Consider the following 16505-nt stretch of genomic DNA (forward strand, 5'->3'; position numbering starts at 1 on the left):
ACACCTGACTGCCCCCCCAGTCCTTCCCCGCCCCCTCTCCCAGCCCTGCTGTAAAAGAGGTCCTCAGTGGGCTGATACCATGTCAGACTCAAGTACCTACACGATTTTGAGTTTACATTGCAAGTGAAGATTTACTTTGAAGCCACCCAAGACTCCTTGTATTTGGCAGATGACGAACCAGCTTCAGACCAGCTTTCGCAACATCTGGAACATATTTCCTGCCGCCCCCCTCCTGCTCTGCGACTGTCTTATGCAAATAACATTCCACATAGGATGGGAGAATTGTGCTACTTGCTGAGTGCAAGATAAGAATAACTGCTGTTCTTTATAGAACATAATGTATATACAACAAGAATTACAGTGCTCCCCCTAGGGGGGGTCTGTATTGAATAGGGGGGTCTGCACTGTAGAGGGGGCTCTGCACTGTATGGAGGGGTCTGCACTGTAGGGGGGGGTCTGTACTGAATAGGGGGTCTTCACTGTAGGGGGGTCTTTACTGAAAGAGTGTCTGTACTAAAGAGGGGGTCTGTAATGAATGGGGGGGTCTGAACTGTAGGGGGGTCTGTACTGAATAGGGGGTCTGCACTGTAGGGGGGTCTGTACTGAAAGGGCGTCTGTACTAAAGCGGGGGTCTGTAATGAATGGGGGGTCTGTACTGATGAGAGGGGTCTGTAGTGAGGGAGGGGGTTCTGTGTAACCAGCAGGGGGTCCAGAACTGTTGGGGGGGCTTGGGTGTAACTAGCAGGGGGTCCAGAACTGTGGGCGGGGGGGTCTGTGTAACATGCAGGTGTTCCAGAACTGTTGGGGGGTGTCTGTGTAACATCCAGGGGTCCAGAGCTGTGGGATGCCGTGTAATGCGACGGGGTCCAGAGGTGCAGAGTGCTGTGTAATGTAAAGGGGTTCAGAGGTGCAGGGGGATGTGTAATGTGAAGGGGTCCAGAGGTGCAGGGTGCTGTGTAATGTAAAGGGGTCCAGAGGTGCAGGGTGCTGTGTAATGTGAAGGGGTCCAGAGGTGCAGGGTGCTGTGTAATGTGAAGGGGTCCAGAGGTGCAGGGTGCTGTGTAATGTGAAGGGGTCCAGAGGTGCAGGGGGCTGTGTAATGTAAAGGGTTCCAGAGGTGCAGGGGGATGTGTAATGTAAAGGGGTCCAGAGGTGCAGGGTGCTGTGTAATGTGAAGGGGTCCAGAGGTGCAGGGTGCTGTGTAATGTGAAGGGGTCCAGAGGTGCAGGGGGCCGTGTAATGTAAAGGGGTCCAGAGGTGCAGGGGGGTGTGTAATGTAAAGGGGTCCAGAGGTGCAGGGTGCTGTGTAATGTAAAGGGGTCCAGAGGTGCAGTTGTGAAGAGGGGGCACACAGTAGTGACAAAGAGATAATGAAGGATGCTGAGGTATGCAGGGGGCACAGTGGGGTGTTTTTATATTTTAACGTGGGGGGGGGTGCCAGATATAGGATCTGTCCCACGTGCCAAATTCTCTAGGTATGCCCCTGTCTGCACGCACAGTAAGGAAAAGACTTTTGGAGGATGGCCTGGTGTCAAGAAGGGCAGCAAAGAAGCCACTTATGTCCAGGAAAAACATCAAGGACAGACCGATATTCTGCAAAAGGTACAGGGATTGGACTGCTGAGGACTGGGGAAACGTCAATTTCTCTGATGAATCCCCTTTCTGATTGTTTGGGGCATCCAGAAAACACCTTGTGCGGAGAAGAAAAGGTGAGCGCCACCATCAGTCCTGTGTCATGCCAACAGTAAAGCATTCTGAGACCATTCATGTGTGGGGTTGCTTCTCAGCCAAGGGAGTGGGCTCACAATTTTGCCTAAGAACACAGCCATGAATAAAGAATGGTACAAAAACAACCTCCGAGAGCAACTTCTCCCAACCATCCAAGAACAGTTTGGTGAGGAACAATGCCTTTTCCAGCATGATGGAGCACCTTGTCATAAGGCAAAAGTGATAACTAAGTGGCTTGGGGAACAAAACATCGAAATTCTGGGTCCGTGGCCAGGAAACTCCCCAGACCTTAATCCCATTGAGAACATGTGGTCAATCCTCAAGGGGTGGGCGAACAAAATAAACCCCAACGTGTTCTGACAAACACCAAGCATTAATTATGCAAGAATGGGCTGCCAGTCAGGATGTGGCCCAGAAGTTGATTGACAGCATGCCAGAGCGGATTGCAGAGGTCTTGAAAAAGAAGAGGTCAACACTGAAAATATTGACTCTTTGCATAAACTTAATGTAATTGTCAATAAAAACGTTTGACACTTATAAAATGCTTGTAATTATACTTCAGTATCCCATGGTAACATCTGACAAAAAGATCTAAAAACACTGAAGCAGCAGACTTCGAGAAAATTAATATTTGTGTCATTCTCAAAACTTTTGGCAACCGCTGTAGAGAGTTCCCTCCTTGATTCATAAGCTTTCCCCAACAGTCTCTGAATGCTGCTGGTGTTGTTTGTTGGCCGAGGGTACGTTCCTCCATATTTGGTAGGACTGTCCCCTTATAGCTCAGTTCTGGACTGCGGTGGATGAGATTACTTTGCAGGTCACGGGGAACCAGAGGAGGCTCTCTAATTAAGCAAATTAGGCGGTCGCCTAAGGCCTCGCACTCACAGGGGCCTCGCGGCTGCCTAATTTGCCTGTTCTCAATCACTGAAGTTGACGCCGGCGGCTCCGCCTACCCCCACTGGGACTCTGTGGCTTAGGAGCTGACGGACAAATCAGATACTGCCCGCAGCCTGAGGAATAGCGACCTCATCACGGAGCGTCCCAGTCCGTGGGGCTTCATGTGTAAGTTTTGCCTAAGGCCTCACAAAGCCTAGAGCCACCTCTGCGGGGAATGATATAAACTTTTCAGAGGTTCAGTATTTACTACACCACATGAAGCAGTCATTGGGCCATTACAAGAGATCCCTGCAACTACACATGATTAATGCTGAACGCCTTTGCATCCCCATTCAGTGGAGGGACACTAACTCATCGAGTATCCGGGAATAGGTAACGCCAGCCTTTCTCAACCTTTTAACCCTAGAGGAACCCCAAAAACTATTTTCAGGTCTCGAGGAACCCTTACTAAAACCAATTCATCAGGGGTCAATAGGAACAATGCCCCTTATACTGGTGGCCAATAGGAAGAATGTCCCACTTAAAGTGGTGCTCAGAATGCCACCGTTAAAGACAGCTGAAAAGATATTTGGTGTCATGCTGCTGGCTTTGCTAAATGATGCTGAACCTTAAACTCTGTAGGCACCATCAAAAAAAGGTGGTTCATCAGCCACTGCTCAAGGAACCCCTAGTAACCTCTGGAGGAACCCCATGGTTCCACGGAACCCTGGTTGAGAATGGTTGGGTTACACGATTGAACAGGTTGGAGGAGATGGAGGAGCTGATTTATGTGGCATGTTCTTTTTATCATGGTCATAGGACAACAATAAAATTTGAAGACTGAATTTCCAGTGGTGCCGGTTCTTCTATGTAGATATGTGGGCTTGTTGGTTGCATTTTAAATCTCTGGATGATCACAAACATCTGATGTCCTAATTGCTGAGATACAGTTGGGTTGTATGTCGGGGGAGTCCTGTCATGTCTGGGTTGCGGTATAGTTGCACCGGGTGGATGGAGGTCATCTCTCTGGTGACTTTTTAGTAACCAAACAAGTGGTTTGTGTCCCCTTATCTTGCTCGCTGAAGGAGAAAGAGGGGCTCTCTTCCGCCCTCTCTTTGTGACGGGAGTGTTTTGTTGGACCTGAGAATTCCCTTATCTCTTTTCTTCCTTCCCCCTTCTTTTCCCCTCTTTTTTGTTTTTACCTCACCAACCCCCTCACGGGGGTGGTTGTATTGCACTTTTTTTTTTGGTTTATTCTTCTTTTTCTCTCCCAGAAACCTGTTGGCTGTGGGGTGCTCAAGTCAGAAAGGGTTGGCCTGCCATTCTCCTAAAAGGACTGTAAAGAGTTGGTTGGAGACACCTGGCTACGGGTAATAGCTACTCCTAACTGCCCTACATTTGATGTTTGACGTACTTTCCTGGATTCCTGATTCAGGTTTATTTAAATTTTTGTTTTCAATTTAGGTTTATCATTTTGCAAATGGTTGTGGCTTCTAGCACCCCTTTTTGATTCCACAGACATGCTTGTGATTACACATTGAGACTAAATTGTGTATGATTCCTCATGGCACCGTATCTGTTCTGCTGTTGACCTGAATTTTAAGTGCCTGTGGACAACTTTCTTTGTTATTTTATTTTTCATTGAATAAAAATGTATTATGGAAAAAAAACTGGGTGAGGAACAGCCAAACTCTGCCACCAAGGTGAGGTTGTGGAAGACAGTGTCATGTCACGGGGTCATACGCCATGGCAAGACTGAGCACAGCAACAAGACACAAGGTAGTTACTGCATCTGCAAGTCTCTCCCAGGCAAAGATTTCAAAGCAGACTGGGGTTTAAAGATGGTGCTGGTCAAGTTCTTTTGAAGAAGCACAAAGAATCAGGCAATGTTAAGGACCGTAGATACAAGGGTGCCGTGACGTGGCTCTGTGGCTCACGCATGCGTTTGCAAATGCGTGCGGGACTAAACCCCTTTTTTTAACGCTTACTGTTAGATAGGTCAATTTGGTTGTCTGCAAGCTGGTGGTAAGTAGATTTTGGCTTTTTCCTGGGCACTCCCCAGACTTTGTTGGTAAATCTTAAGGACCGTAGACACAGCAGTCAGCCAAGGAAATGTATTGCAGTAGATGAAAGACGCATCATGCCTACTTCCCTTCCACATCGGAAGATGTCCAGCAGTGCCATCAGCACAGAACTGGCAGAACCTAGTGGACCCAGCTACACCCATCTACTGTCTGGAGACGTCTGGCCAGAAGTGGTCTTCATGGAGGAATTGCGACCAAAAAGCCATACCTCCGATGTGTATTTTATATATATTCACATTTATAAAACAATTATATAATAATAAAAATAAAATATAAAAATAAAAATATTGAATATAATAAAAATGTAAACTATATTATAAAAATATATTATATTATAAATATCTTATCGAATTACACTGTATATATCATTTATATATAAAAATGAATATATACATTTATTATTTAATATATTCTTCTTCTTATTATTATTATACAAGATTTGTATAGCGCCAACAGTTTACTCAGCGCTTTACAATGTAAAAGGGGGACAACACAATTACAGTACAGTAATATAATTCTAAGCAATTAAAGACGGTTACCGAACGATTAAAGGACAAGGGACCGGGGTGAAGTTCAGTTGGCAGCATTCTAACATGTGGCTGAGAAAATGCTAACACACCGCTATGCCTGCTATAACTGTAGCACAGCGATGCAGGGAAGGATATCATGTGCCTTCCTAACAAGGGATGGAATGTCACGGAATCTCCAGGCAGAATCTACAAAGCTGGGATCTGTAATGTAACCCATGTCGATCCCCAGGCAGATAAATAGAAGGGGCACATTAATGTGGTTCTGTATTCATTAAGAACATCATGAAAGCCCAACTATGGGAACATTAAAAAAAAAAAAGAAAAAGAAAAAAGTAATTAGGTATGCCAGTTAACAAAATCAAAGAGCAGCCCAGGCTGTAATACCTTCAACATAGAGCTGATCCCTGCAGCACTTAGTTTGCACCACTAGATGTCCTCATTCTTCTGGGTTGAATGACGCCCAACATACTGCTATGAATGAAGGGCGTCATGGCCCCGCCCACTGAGGGGGCAAAGTTACAGCACACGTCATTTAGAGTGTATTCATGCAGAGGGTGGAGGTGACCTCTCTAGGGGATCAGGAGAAGAAGAGGACCCTGCATGTGACCAGCCAGAAGACCTTGGAACAAGTACACTAGAGAAAATCATACCGTATAGTATGGGGGTGCCTTCAGGGGGGGACCCATTGGGGAGCCTGGAGCCCAGAGTTGGGTATTTATTTATTTGTAATGCAAGCAGCACTACAATCCATTGTACCTGAATTTGATGAGATGTCAGCCTTTTGCAGGCCCTGTACAGCAGAGCCCAGAGTGGGAGCCAATTAGCTCACGTGGAAACCAGTGACAGAGAGAGGTGCTCATCACTGTGCTGCCTCTCCTTTGACTGTCCAATCACAGGTTTGGGGGTGGATCCATGACAGCCTGCTTTCAGAGGGAATAGGAGGGAAAGACAATGGCTGTCATTTAACGTGGAATACTGAGGACATCCAGTGGCAGAAAAGAAGTACTGCAGGGGACAGCTCTGGATTAAAAGTAAGTATTGCAGCAATAGCTGATTTTTTACTTTTTTATTTTAGTAAGCTTTATGTTGTTTTTATAATGGAGTTCAGCTTTCAAAAAATATCAGGAATGAACTTTCTTATAGAAAGAATAAATAGGCATTAGTTATTTTTACCATTTTTTTAATAGTATTGGATGGTGGCTGGGTGGGTATAAGGAAATCTTTCAATGAGGACATCTGTTGCAGTGACAACCTTTTTGTGTAGGATTTCCCCTTACTTCCTGTTGTGTCTCTAAGGCAGGAAGGCCAATATTATCCTCAGAACAGGAAGTATAGGTAACTCTTTTAATGGGGACATCTGGTGCAGTGACAGTTGTCTGTGTAGGGACTTCCCCTCACTTCCTGTTGTGTCTCCAAAACAAAGTCCAATATTTTATAGTTGTCACCAGAGCAGGAAATAGAGAGAAATCTTCCAAAGGGGACACCTGTTGCAGTGACAACTGTTTTATGTAGGGATTTCCTTTCACTTCCTGTTGTGTCTGTAAGACAGGAAGTGAAGGGTAATCTTCCCAGTTGGATTCTGACATTAATCTTATGTCACCTTAGCAGACATTTCAGGATAGCAATGCACGACTTGCCACTCTTACCCGTCTTGTCTGGGGAAAACTTTTCCGAAACGTGGAGGAGACTGAAAACTCCAGCAATGCCGCCGTGGTTGGCGTACGCCTTGATTGGGCCTGAAAACTAAGGACGGTGCTCTCAACTTCTGCGTTTGCTCTGCGGTTGCGATTCAGGGTGGAGCGATGGCGCTCGGCACGGTCCTGTGCGATGACGTAGGACAGAGGCACTCCGAATACTCCATGTGGGGAATCTGGAGAATAAGGAAAAATAGAATTAAAGGGCATGTACACCCCAACAATGATCTTCTCTGTTTTTTGCTCCCTTTTGGTCTATTAAATTTATAACTGAATGTGTTTTGTTATATATGTTCAATAAGTACAAAAAATACCAGTTGATCCTGCCACAAATCTTGCTGATAACTTCCTGTGCTCTCTGCCTGTGCTGTGCCCCTATCAAATACATTGTTCTGAGTTAAATGGTAAAGAAGGGCAGCACAGGTGAGCGGGACAGGAGGGCAGCACAGGTGAGTGGTACAGGAGGGCAGCACAGGTGGGTGGAACAGGAGGGCAGCACAGGTGAGTGGTACAGGAGGACAGCACAGGTGAGTGGTACTGGAGGACAGCACAGGTGAGTGGTACAGGAGGACAGCACAGGTGAGTGGTACAGGAGGACAGCACAGGTGAGTGGTACAGGAGGGCAGCACAGGTGGGTGGTACAGGAGGACAGCACAGGTGAGTGGTACAGGAGGACAGCACAGGTGAGTGGTACAGGAGGGCAGCACAGGTGGGTGGTACAGGAGGGCAGCACAGGTGGGTGGTACAGGAGGGCAGCACAGGTGAGTGGTACAGGAGGGCAGCACAGGTGAGAGGTACAGGAGGACAGCACAGGTGAGCAGTACAGGAGGGCAGCACAGGTTGGTAGTACAGGAGGAGAGCACAGGTTGGTAGTACAGGAGGGCAGCACAGGTGGAGGTACAGGAGGACAGCACAGGTTCGTAGTACAGGAGGACAGCACAGGTTGGCAGTGCAGGAAGACAGCACAGGTGAGTGGTACAGGAGGACAGCACAGGTAAGTGGTACAGGAGGACAGCACAGGTGAATGGTACAGGAGGACAGCACAGGTGAATGGTACAGGAGGACAGCACAGATGAGCGGTACAGGAGGACAGCACAGGTGAGCAGTACAGGTGAGAGCAGTACAGAGGCACAGTACAGGAGGGCAGGACAGGTGAGAGGTACAGGAAGTCAGCACCTGTGAGTAGCACAGGTTGGTAGTAGAGGAGGAGAGCACAGGTTGGTAGTACAGGAGGACAGCACAGGTTGGTAGTACAGGAGGACAGCACAGGTTGGTAGTACAGGAGAACAGCACAGGTGAGCGGTACAGGAGGACAGCACGGGTTGGTAGTACAGGAGGACAGAACAGGTTGGTGTTCTTCATCTAGACAGAAGCTCCGATTAGGGACACAACGTATTTCATAGATACCTCTTCGGTCTTGTCTGCGTTTCTCCAATTTCCTGGCACTCTGCCAACCTGCAACAACAAACAACATCTCAGCACCGCTGTGCAGAAACGAGAAATCCACCAACAGAAGGGGCTAAACAAATGATTAAGCAAAACATATCAATGTCTATGATGGAAACAAAAAAAAAAGAATCCAGAGGGAATCCCTAAAATAAACAAATCATTTCCTTTCAGTCTGGGAAAATGTCCTTTTCCCTATCCTGGTCAATCCCCTGGTCACCCAGCCAAACTCAGAATGATGCGGGTCAGCCTAGGGTGATCTGCTATATGAGAATATGATTTATGCTGTGTATGTATATATATATATGTGTGTGTACTGTCTGTACTGATTTTATTTCGGTAACCTTTTTATAAACTATAGAGTGACATTTAGTGGTCTGGTTTAAATAACTACAAAAATAGTTACGCATATCATAAATAAATTCACCAAGTGCGTAAAAAAAAAAAAGCAGATGCATCATGGGAAAGAGTATGTGCACCACCTTCCGGGTGATGGCGGCGACCACTAGGGGCGCAGTGAAGGGTACTGTTAGACAACTAGGGGCACAGTGAGGGGTACTGTTAGACCACTAGGGGCGCAGTGAGGGGTACTGTTAGACCACTAGGGGTGCAGTGAGGGGTACTGTTAGACCACTAGGGGCGCAGTGAGGGGCACAGCACTCTGAGGCTTCCTGCTCATTCACAAACTTCTCATCTAACATCAGTAATGCATTTTAATATTTGTAATATTTATATTTAATATGCACTTTAATATGTAAAATATTTAGATTTATTTACAAAACGTTTTAATATTTGTAATATTTAATATGCAGGATATTTATATTTATTAAATATTTTACTATGTATAATATTTATATTCAATATGCCTTTTAATATGCATAGTATTTTTACCTATCTACTATGCATTTTAATATGCATAATATTTATATTTATTTACAATGCATTTTAATATGTGTAATATTTTATATTTAATATGCATTTTAATATGTCAAATTTTTATATTCATTTACGAAAAACATTTTAATATTTGTAATATTTATATTTAATATGCAGTTTAATATGTAAAATATTTATATTTATTTACGAAACATTTTAATATTTGTAATATTTTATATTTAATATGCAGGATATTTATATTTATTTAATAAACATTTTACTATGTATAATATTTTATATTTAATATGCATTTTAATATGCATAATATTTATATTTACCTACTGTTATGCATCCCATTCAAATGAATAGACTGCCCTAATGCAACGCATGTTAAAGCGTATAAACGCACCACAAGAGTTTGTAAGGGCCCTAAGGTGTCCTTTACAACTCTGAAGTGTGTGGTAGTGCCTCAAACTGTGGTATTTTTCACAGTTATATATAATTATGCATACTATTTATATTTAAAATGCCTTTTAATATGTATTATATTTATTATGCATTTTATTATGCATAATATTATTTTTTTATTATTATTATTTATATAGCGCCGACAATTTACGCAACGCTTTACAACTTGAGGGTAGAAAGTACAAATACAATACACTTTAATACAGTAGGAATCAAAGGACCCTGCTCGTTAGAGCTTACAATCGAATCACTATGCCTTTTAATATGTATAATATTTATATTTAATATGCATTTTATTATCCATAATATTTATATTTACAATGCATTTTAACATGTATAATATTTATATTTATTATGCATAATATTTACATTTTATTTACTATGCAGTTATATATATATATATATATATATATATATATATATATATATATATATAATATTTACATTTATTTGCTATGCATCATATTTATATTTAATATGCATTTTAAAATGCCTAATATTTATATTTATTTACAATGCATTTTATTATAACATTTATAATTATTTACAATTAGTTTTAAAATACATAATAGGCATTTTATTTTATTATGCAATGTACTACAAAAAAAAAAATGGACATGCACCTCATGTGGTTGAGCTGTGTTTTTACCCCCAACTGCTCCCCTTAAGCTGCAATGGGGGTTTTGGATGCCACGGTTGTGTTTCTTCAACTGTGGCAAAAACTAGCCAACTTATCAAGATACAGTATCTCACAAAAGTGAGTACACCCCTCACATTTCTGTAAATCTTTTCTTCTATCTTTTCATGTGACAACACTGAAGAAATGACACTTGTCTACAATGTAAAGTAGTGAGTGTACAGCTTGTATAACAGTGTAAATTTGCTGTCCCCTCAAAATAACTCGACACACAGCCATTAATGTCTAAACCGCTGGCAACAAAAGTGAGTACACCCCTAAGTGAAAATGTCCAAATTGGGCCCAATTAGCCATTTTCCCTCCCCGGTGTCATGTGACTCATGAGTGTTACAAGGTCTCAGCTGTGAATGGGGAGCAGGTGTGTTAAATTTGGTGTTATCACTCTCACTCTCTCATACTGGTCACTGGAAGTTCAACGTGGCACCTCATGGGAAAGAACTCTCTTAAGATCTGAAAAAAAGAATTGTTGCTCTACATACAGATGGCCTAGGCTATAAGAAGATTGTCAAGACCCTGAAACTGAGCTGCAGCACGGTGGCCAAGACCATACAGCGGTATAACAGGACAAGTTCCACTCAGAACAGACCTCTCCATGGCCCACCAAAGAAGTTGAGGTCACGTGCTCAGCGTCATATCCAGAGGTTGTCTTTGGGAAATAGACATATGAGTGCTGCCAACATTGCTGCAGAGGTTTGAAGGGGTGGGGGGGTCAGCCTGTCAGTGCTCAGACCATACACCGCACACTGCATCAAACTGGTCTGCATGGCTGTCGTCCCAGAAGAAAACCTCTTCTAAAGATGATGCACAAGAAAGCCCACAAACAGTTTGCTGAAGACAAGCAGACTAAGGACATGGATTACTGGAACCATGTCCTGTGGTCTGATGAGACCAAGATAAACTTATTTGGTTCAGATGGTGTCAAGCGTGTGTGGGGGCAACCAGGTGAGGAGCACAAAGACAAGTGTGTCTTGTCTACAGTCAAGCATGGTGGTGGGAGTGTCATAGTCTGGGGCTTCATGAGTGCTGCCGGCACTGGGGAGCTACAGTTCATTGAGGGAACCATGAATGCCAACATGTACTGTGACATACTGAAGCAGAGCATGATCCCCTCCCTTCAGAGACTGGGCCGCAGGGCAGTATTCCAACATGATAACGACTCCAAACACATCTCCAAGACCACCACTGCCTTGCTAAAGAAGCTGATGGTAAAGGTGATGGACTGGCCAAGCATGTCTTCAGACCTAAACCCTATTGATCATCTGTGGGACATCCTCAAACGGAAGGTGGAGGAGCGCAAGGTCTCTAACATCCACCAGCTCTGTGATGTCGTCATGGAGGAGGGGAAGAGGACTTCAGTGACAACCTGTGAAGCTCTGGTGACCTCCATGCCCAAGAGGGTTAAGGCAGTGCTGGAAAATAATGGTGGCCACACAAAATATTGACACTTTGGGCCCAATTTTGGACATTTTCACTTAGGGATGTACTGACTTTTGTTGCCAGCAGTTTAGACATTAATGGCTGTGTGTTGAGTTATTTTGAGGGGACAGCAAATTTACACTGTTATACAAGCTGTACACTCACTACTTTACATTGTAGACAAGTGTCATTTCTTCAGTGTTGTCACATGAAAAGATAGAAGAAAAGATTTACAGAAATGTGACTGGATATATATATGTGTGTGTGTATATGTATATATATATATATATATATATATATATATATATATATATATATATATGTATGTGTATATATATATATATATATATATATATATATATATATATATATACACACACACACACATATATACACATATATATATGCACACACACAGCGTAATTATATCATTTTTTACATTTATTTTATATCATATTTATTTTTTTATATAATATATTGTTTACATTTATATTATATTTAATATTTTTATTATACTTCATTATATATATATGTATGTATGTATATATATTCTTTAAAATACATTTATATATATATATATTTTTTTTTATATATATATACAGATATATTACATTGGAATAAAATATTTACAAAATTCTGAGGGGTGTACTCACTTTTGTGAGATACTGTAGGTAGGCAGCAAGTCCACTAAATGCGACCCCTTCAAGCGAATGGGGAAGCGCCAGAAACGCAATTGCGTGCAATGCCCCGGGTTCGTTCCTCAAAAATGGGGCTAAAACAATTGCCCATTGCCTCTGAAAAGCGATCTGAACACACACCTCTAAACTTAGCCACAGTGACACTTCGTTCGTGCCTCTGCACAGCAGAGGTGTGCGTTGCGCTGATGTGCTGTGACCCGCGGCGGCATCCTAGCGCGCTGCAGAAAAATGCAGACATGCTTCATTTTTCCGCACCGCCATGCAACCCATATCATACCAGCATTATGCTGCAAACGGTGCACAACAAAAACAATTATTATTTTTTTCTTCTATGTGCCCTGCATGCGGAAAAAAAAGCGCACGAGACCGACTATAGTGTGAATGAGCTCTAAAACAATTGTTTTTAACAAACGAAACATCATGAAGGCTTTACCATCAGCAGGAGGCAGATTTGCGTCCAAATAAGACGCATCCTCGGCCAGCACTCACCCGGCTTTAGCGCGGCGCTCAGCCCTCGCTCCCGCAGGTTGCCCAGAGCGATCTCCTGCAGACGGAATCTCTCCAGCTCAGACAGACTTTGCAGATGGACGGCTGGAAGACGCACGGGTGACTGCAACATCCTGAACAGAGGGGGGGAAGAGAAAAATACCAGAGAAGTCATTTCTCTGTGCAACTCACGCTTCCAGTCAATCGTTAAAGTCGTGAAAACGATGGATCTCCCTTACCTACTCCGCTCACCGTCCTCCATGACTGTCTGCGCCGACTGCAGGTTGCATGCAGGAAATGTCCCAGGCACGGGGGATTAGAGTGACACACAAAAGAGGAGAGTCGGGGGAGGAGAAGGGAGGGGGGGGAGTCACTCCTACAAGTGAAAACATTTTCTCATTCAAAGGATTCAGATTCTAATATTCACAACTGGCCAAAAAAATAAATAAATACAAAAACACACTAGAAATAAACAAAAAAAAAAATACAAAAACACACTAGAAATAAACAAAAAAAAAAAAATACAAAAACACACTAGAAATAAACAAAAAAAAAATACAAAACAAAAACACACTAGAAATAGATGAAAAAAAAAATACAAAAACATCAGATTTTCGACCGAAAAAGTCCGCTGCAGGTCCGATGAAGCCCACACCTGGTCGAATTGTCCGCCAGACTTGGTCCGTCGGACCAGTCCGGTCGAAAAATTTGCCCGTGTGTACGCGGCATTAGGACCGCTTTCACACGGGCGGGCTTTGACGGTAAAACGCTGCTAGTTTTAGAGGCGCTTTACCGTCGCTTTTAACCCCCGCTAGCAGCCGAATAAATTGAACTTTGCAGATCGCTTTGGCAGCGGTTGCCCATTCATTTCAATGGGTAGGAGCTGTGTAAACATTGCTTCTTCACCGCCCCAAAGATGCTGCTTTCAGGACTTCTTTGTAACGACCTGCCACATTGGGACTGCAGGGTTTTTCAGGCACTTTGCAGCCACTATTTTTAGCCCAAAAGCGCCTGAAAAACGCCCCTCCCTTACACTCACCCCCTCTCACCCCCTTTCCTTCAACCCCCCCCCTCACTCCCTCTACCTCACACCCCTTTTCCCTCAACCCCCCCCCCCACTCCCTCTATCTCTCACCCACTTTCCCTCAACCCCCCTCTCTCACTCCCTCTATCTCTCACCCCCTCTCTCACTCCCTCTATCTCTCACCCCCCCTTTCCCTCAACCCCCCCTCTCACTCCCTCTATCTCTCACCCCCCCTTTCCCTCAACCCCCCCCTCTCACTCCCTCTATCTGTCACCCCCTCTTTCACTCCCTCTATCTCTCACCCCCTTTCCCTCAGCCCCCCCTCACTCCCTCTATCTCTCACCCGCTTTCCCTCAACCCCCCCTCTCTCACTCCCTCTATCTCTCACCCACTTTCCCTCAACCCCCCTCTCTCACTCCCTCTATCTCTCACCCCCTCTCTCACTCCCTCCGTCTCTCACCCCCTTTCCCTCAACCCCCCTCTCTCACTCCCTCTATCTCTCAACCCCTTTCCCTCAACCCCCCTCTCTCATTCCCTCTAACTCTCACCCCCTTTCCCTCAAACCCCCCTCTTTCACTCCCTCTATCTTTCACCCCCTTTCCCTCAACCCCACTCTCTCACTCCCTCTATTTCTCACCCCCTCTTTCACTCCCTCTATCTCCCACACCCTTTCCCTCAACCCCCCTTTCTCACCCCCCTATTTCTCACCCCCTTTCCCTCAACCCCCCTCTCACTCCCTCTATCTCTCACCTCCTTTCCCTCAACCCCCCTCTCTCACTCCCTCTATCTCTCACCCCCCCTTTCCCTCAACCCCCCCTCTCACTCCCTCTATCTCTCACCCCCCCTTTCCCTCAACCCCCCCCTCTCACTCCCTCTATCTGTCACCCCCTCTTTCACTCCCTCTATCTCTCACCCCCTTTCCCTCAGCCCCCCCTCACTCCCTCTATCTCTCACCCGCTTTCCCTCAACCCCCCCTCTCTCACTCCCTCTATCTCTCACCCACTTTCCCTCAACCCCCCTCTCTCACTCCCTCTATCTCTCACCCCCTCTCTCACTCCCTCCGTCTCTCACCCCCTTTCCCTCAACCCCCCTCTCTCACTCCCTCTATCTCTCAACCCCTTTCCCTCAACCCCCCTCTCTCATTCCCTCTAACTCTCACCCCCTTTCCCTCAAACCCCCCTCTTTCACTCCCTCTATCTTTCACCCCCTTTCCCTCAACCCCACTCTCTCACTCCCTCTATTTCTCACCCCCTCTTTCACTCCCTCTATCTCCCACACCCTTTCCCTCAACCCCCCTTTCTCACCCCCCTATTTCTCACCCCCTTTCCCTCAACCCCCCCTCTCACTCCCTCTATCTCTCACCCACTTTCCCTCAACCCCCCTCTCTCACTCCCTCTCTCACCCCCTCTCTCACTCCCTCTATCTCTCACCCCCTTTCTCTCAACCCCCCTCTCTCACCCCCTCTATCTCTCACCCCTTTTCCCTCAACCCCCTCTCACTCCCTCTATCTCTCACCCCTTTTCCCTCAACCCCCCCCACTCTCTCACTCCCTCTATCTCTCACCCCCTTTTCCTCAACCCCCCCTCTCTCACTCCCTCTATCTCTCACCCCCTTTCCCTCAACCCCCCTCTCTCACTCCCTCTCTCACCCCCTCTTTCACTCCCTCTATCTCCCACCCCCTTTCCCTCAACCCCCCCTTTCTCACCCCCTCTATTTCTCACCCCCTTTCCCTCAACCCCCCCTCTCTCACTCCCTCTATCTCTCACCCCCTTTCCCTCAACCCCACTCTCTCACTCCCTCTATCTCCCACCCCCTTTCCCTCAACCCCCCCTTTCTCACCCCCTCTATTTCTCACTCCCTTTCCATCAACCCCCCCTCGCTCCCTCTATCTCTCACCCACTTTCCCTCAACCCCCTCTCTCACTCCCTCTCTCACCCCCTCTTTCACTCCCTCTATCTCCCACCCCCTTTCCCTCAACCTCCCTTTTTCACCCCCTCTATTTATCACCCCCCTTTCCCTCAACCCCCTCTCTCACTCCCTCTCTCACCCCCTCTCTCACTCCCTCTATCTCTCACCCCCTTTATCTCTCACCCCCCTTCCCTCAACCCCCCTCTCACTCCCTCTATCTCTCACCCCTTTTCCCTCAACCCCCCTCTCACTCCCTCTATCTCTCACCCCCTTTCCCTCAACCCCCTCTCACTCCCTCTATCTCTCACCCCCCTTTCCCTCAACCCCCCTCTCTCACTCTCTCTCTCACCCCCCTATCCCTCAACCCCCCTCTCTCACTCTCTCTCTCACCCCCCCATCCCTCAACCCCCCTCTCTCACTCTCTCTCTCACCCCCCCTTTCCCTCAACCCGCCTTCTCTCACTCCCTCTATCTCTCACCCCCTTTCCCTCAACCCCCCTCTCTCACTCCCTCTATCTCTCACCCCCTTTCCCTCAACCCCACTCTCTCACTCCCTCTATCTCTCACCCACTTTC

The 16505-nt window shown here is 45.6% G+C and overlaps 1 protein-coding gene across 1 annotated transcript in view; it reads right to left on the reverse strand.

Moving 5' to 3' along the window:
- LOC141108716 (rho GTPase-activating protein 6-like) overlaps positions 1-13382 on the reverse strand; it is a 67727-nt gene extending 54345 nt beyond the window's left edge. Inside the window, exons 1-4 of the mRNA XM_073600595.1 lie at positions 13239-13382; positions 13003-13133; positions 8320-8367; positions 6865-7088 (exon numbers count right to left, since the gene is read on the reverse strand). Of these exons, the coding sequence (XP_073456696.1) occupies positions 6865-7088; positions 8320-8367; positions 13003-13133; positions 13239-13261 (426 nt within the window). The 5' untranslated portion in view covers positions 13262-13382. The remainder of the gene's footprint in view (positions 1-6864; positions 7089-8319; positions 8368-13002; positions 13134-13238) is intronic.
- Between the last annotated feature and the right edge of the window lie 3123 nt (positions 13383-16505).

The sequence above is a fragment of the Aquarana catesbeiana genome, linkage group LG09 (assembly GCF_042186555.1).
Source record: "Aquarana catesbeiana isolate 2022-GZ linkage group LG09, ASM4218655v1, whole genome shotgun sequence".
NCBI lineage: Eukaryota > Metazoa > Chordata > Amphibia > Anura > Ranidae > Aquarana > Aquarana catesbeiana.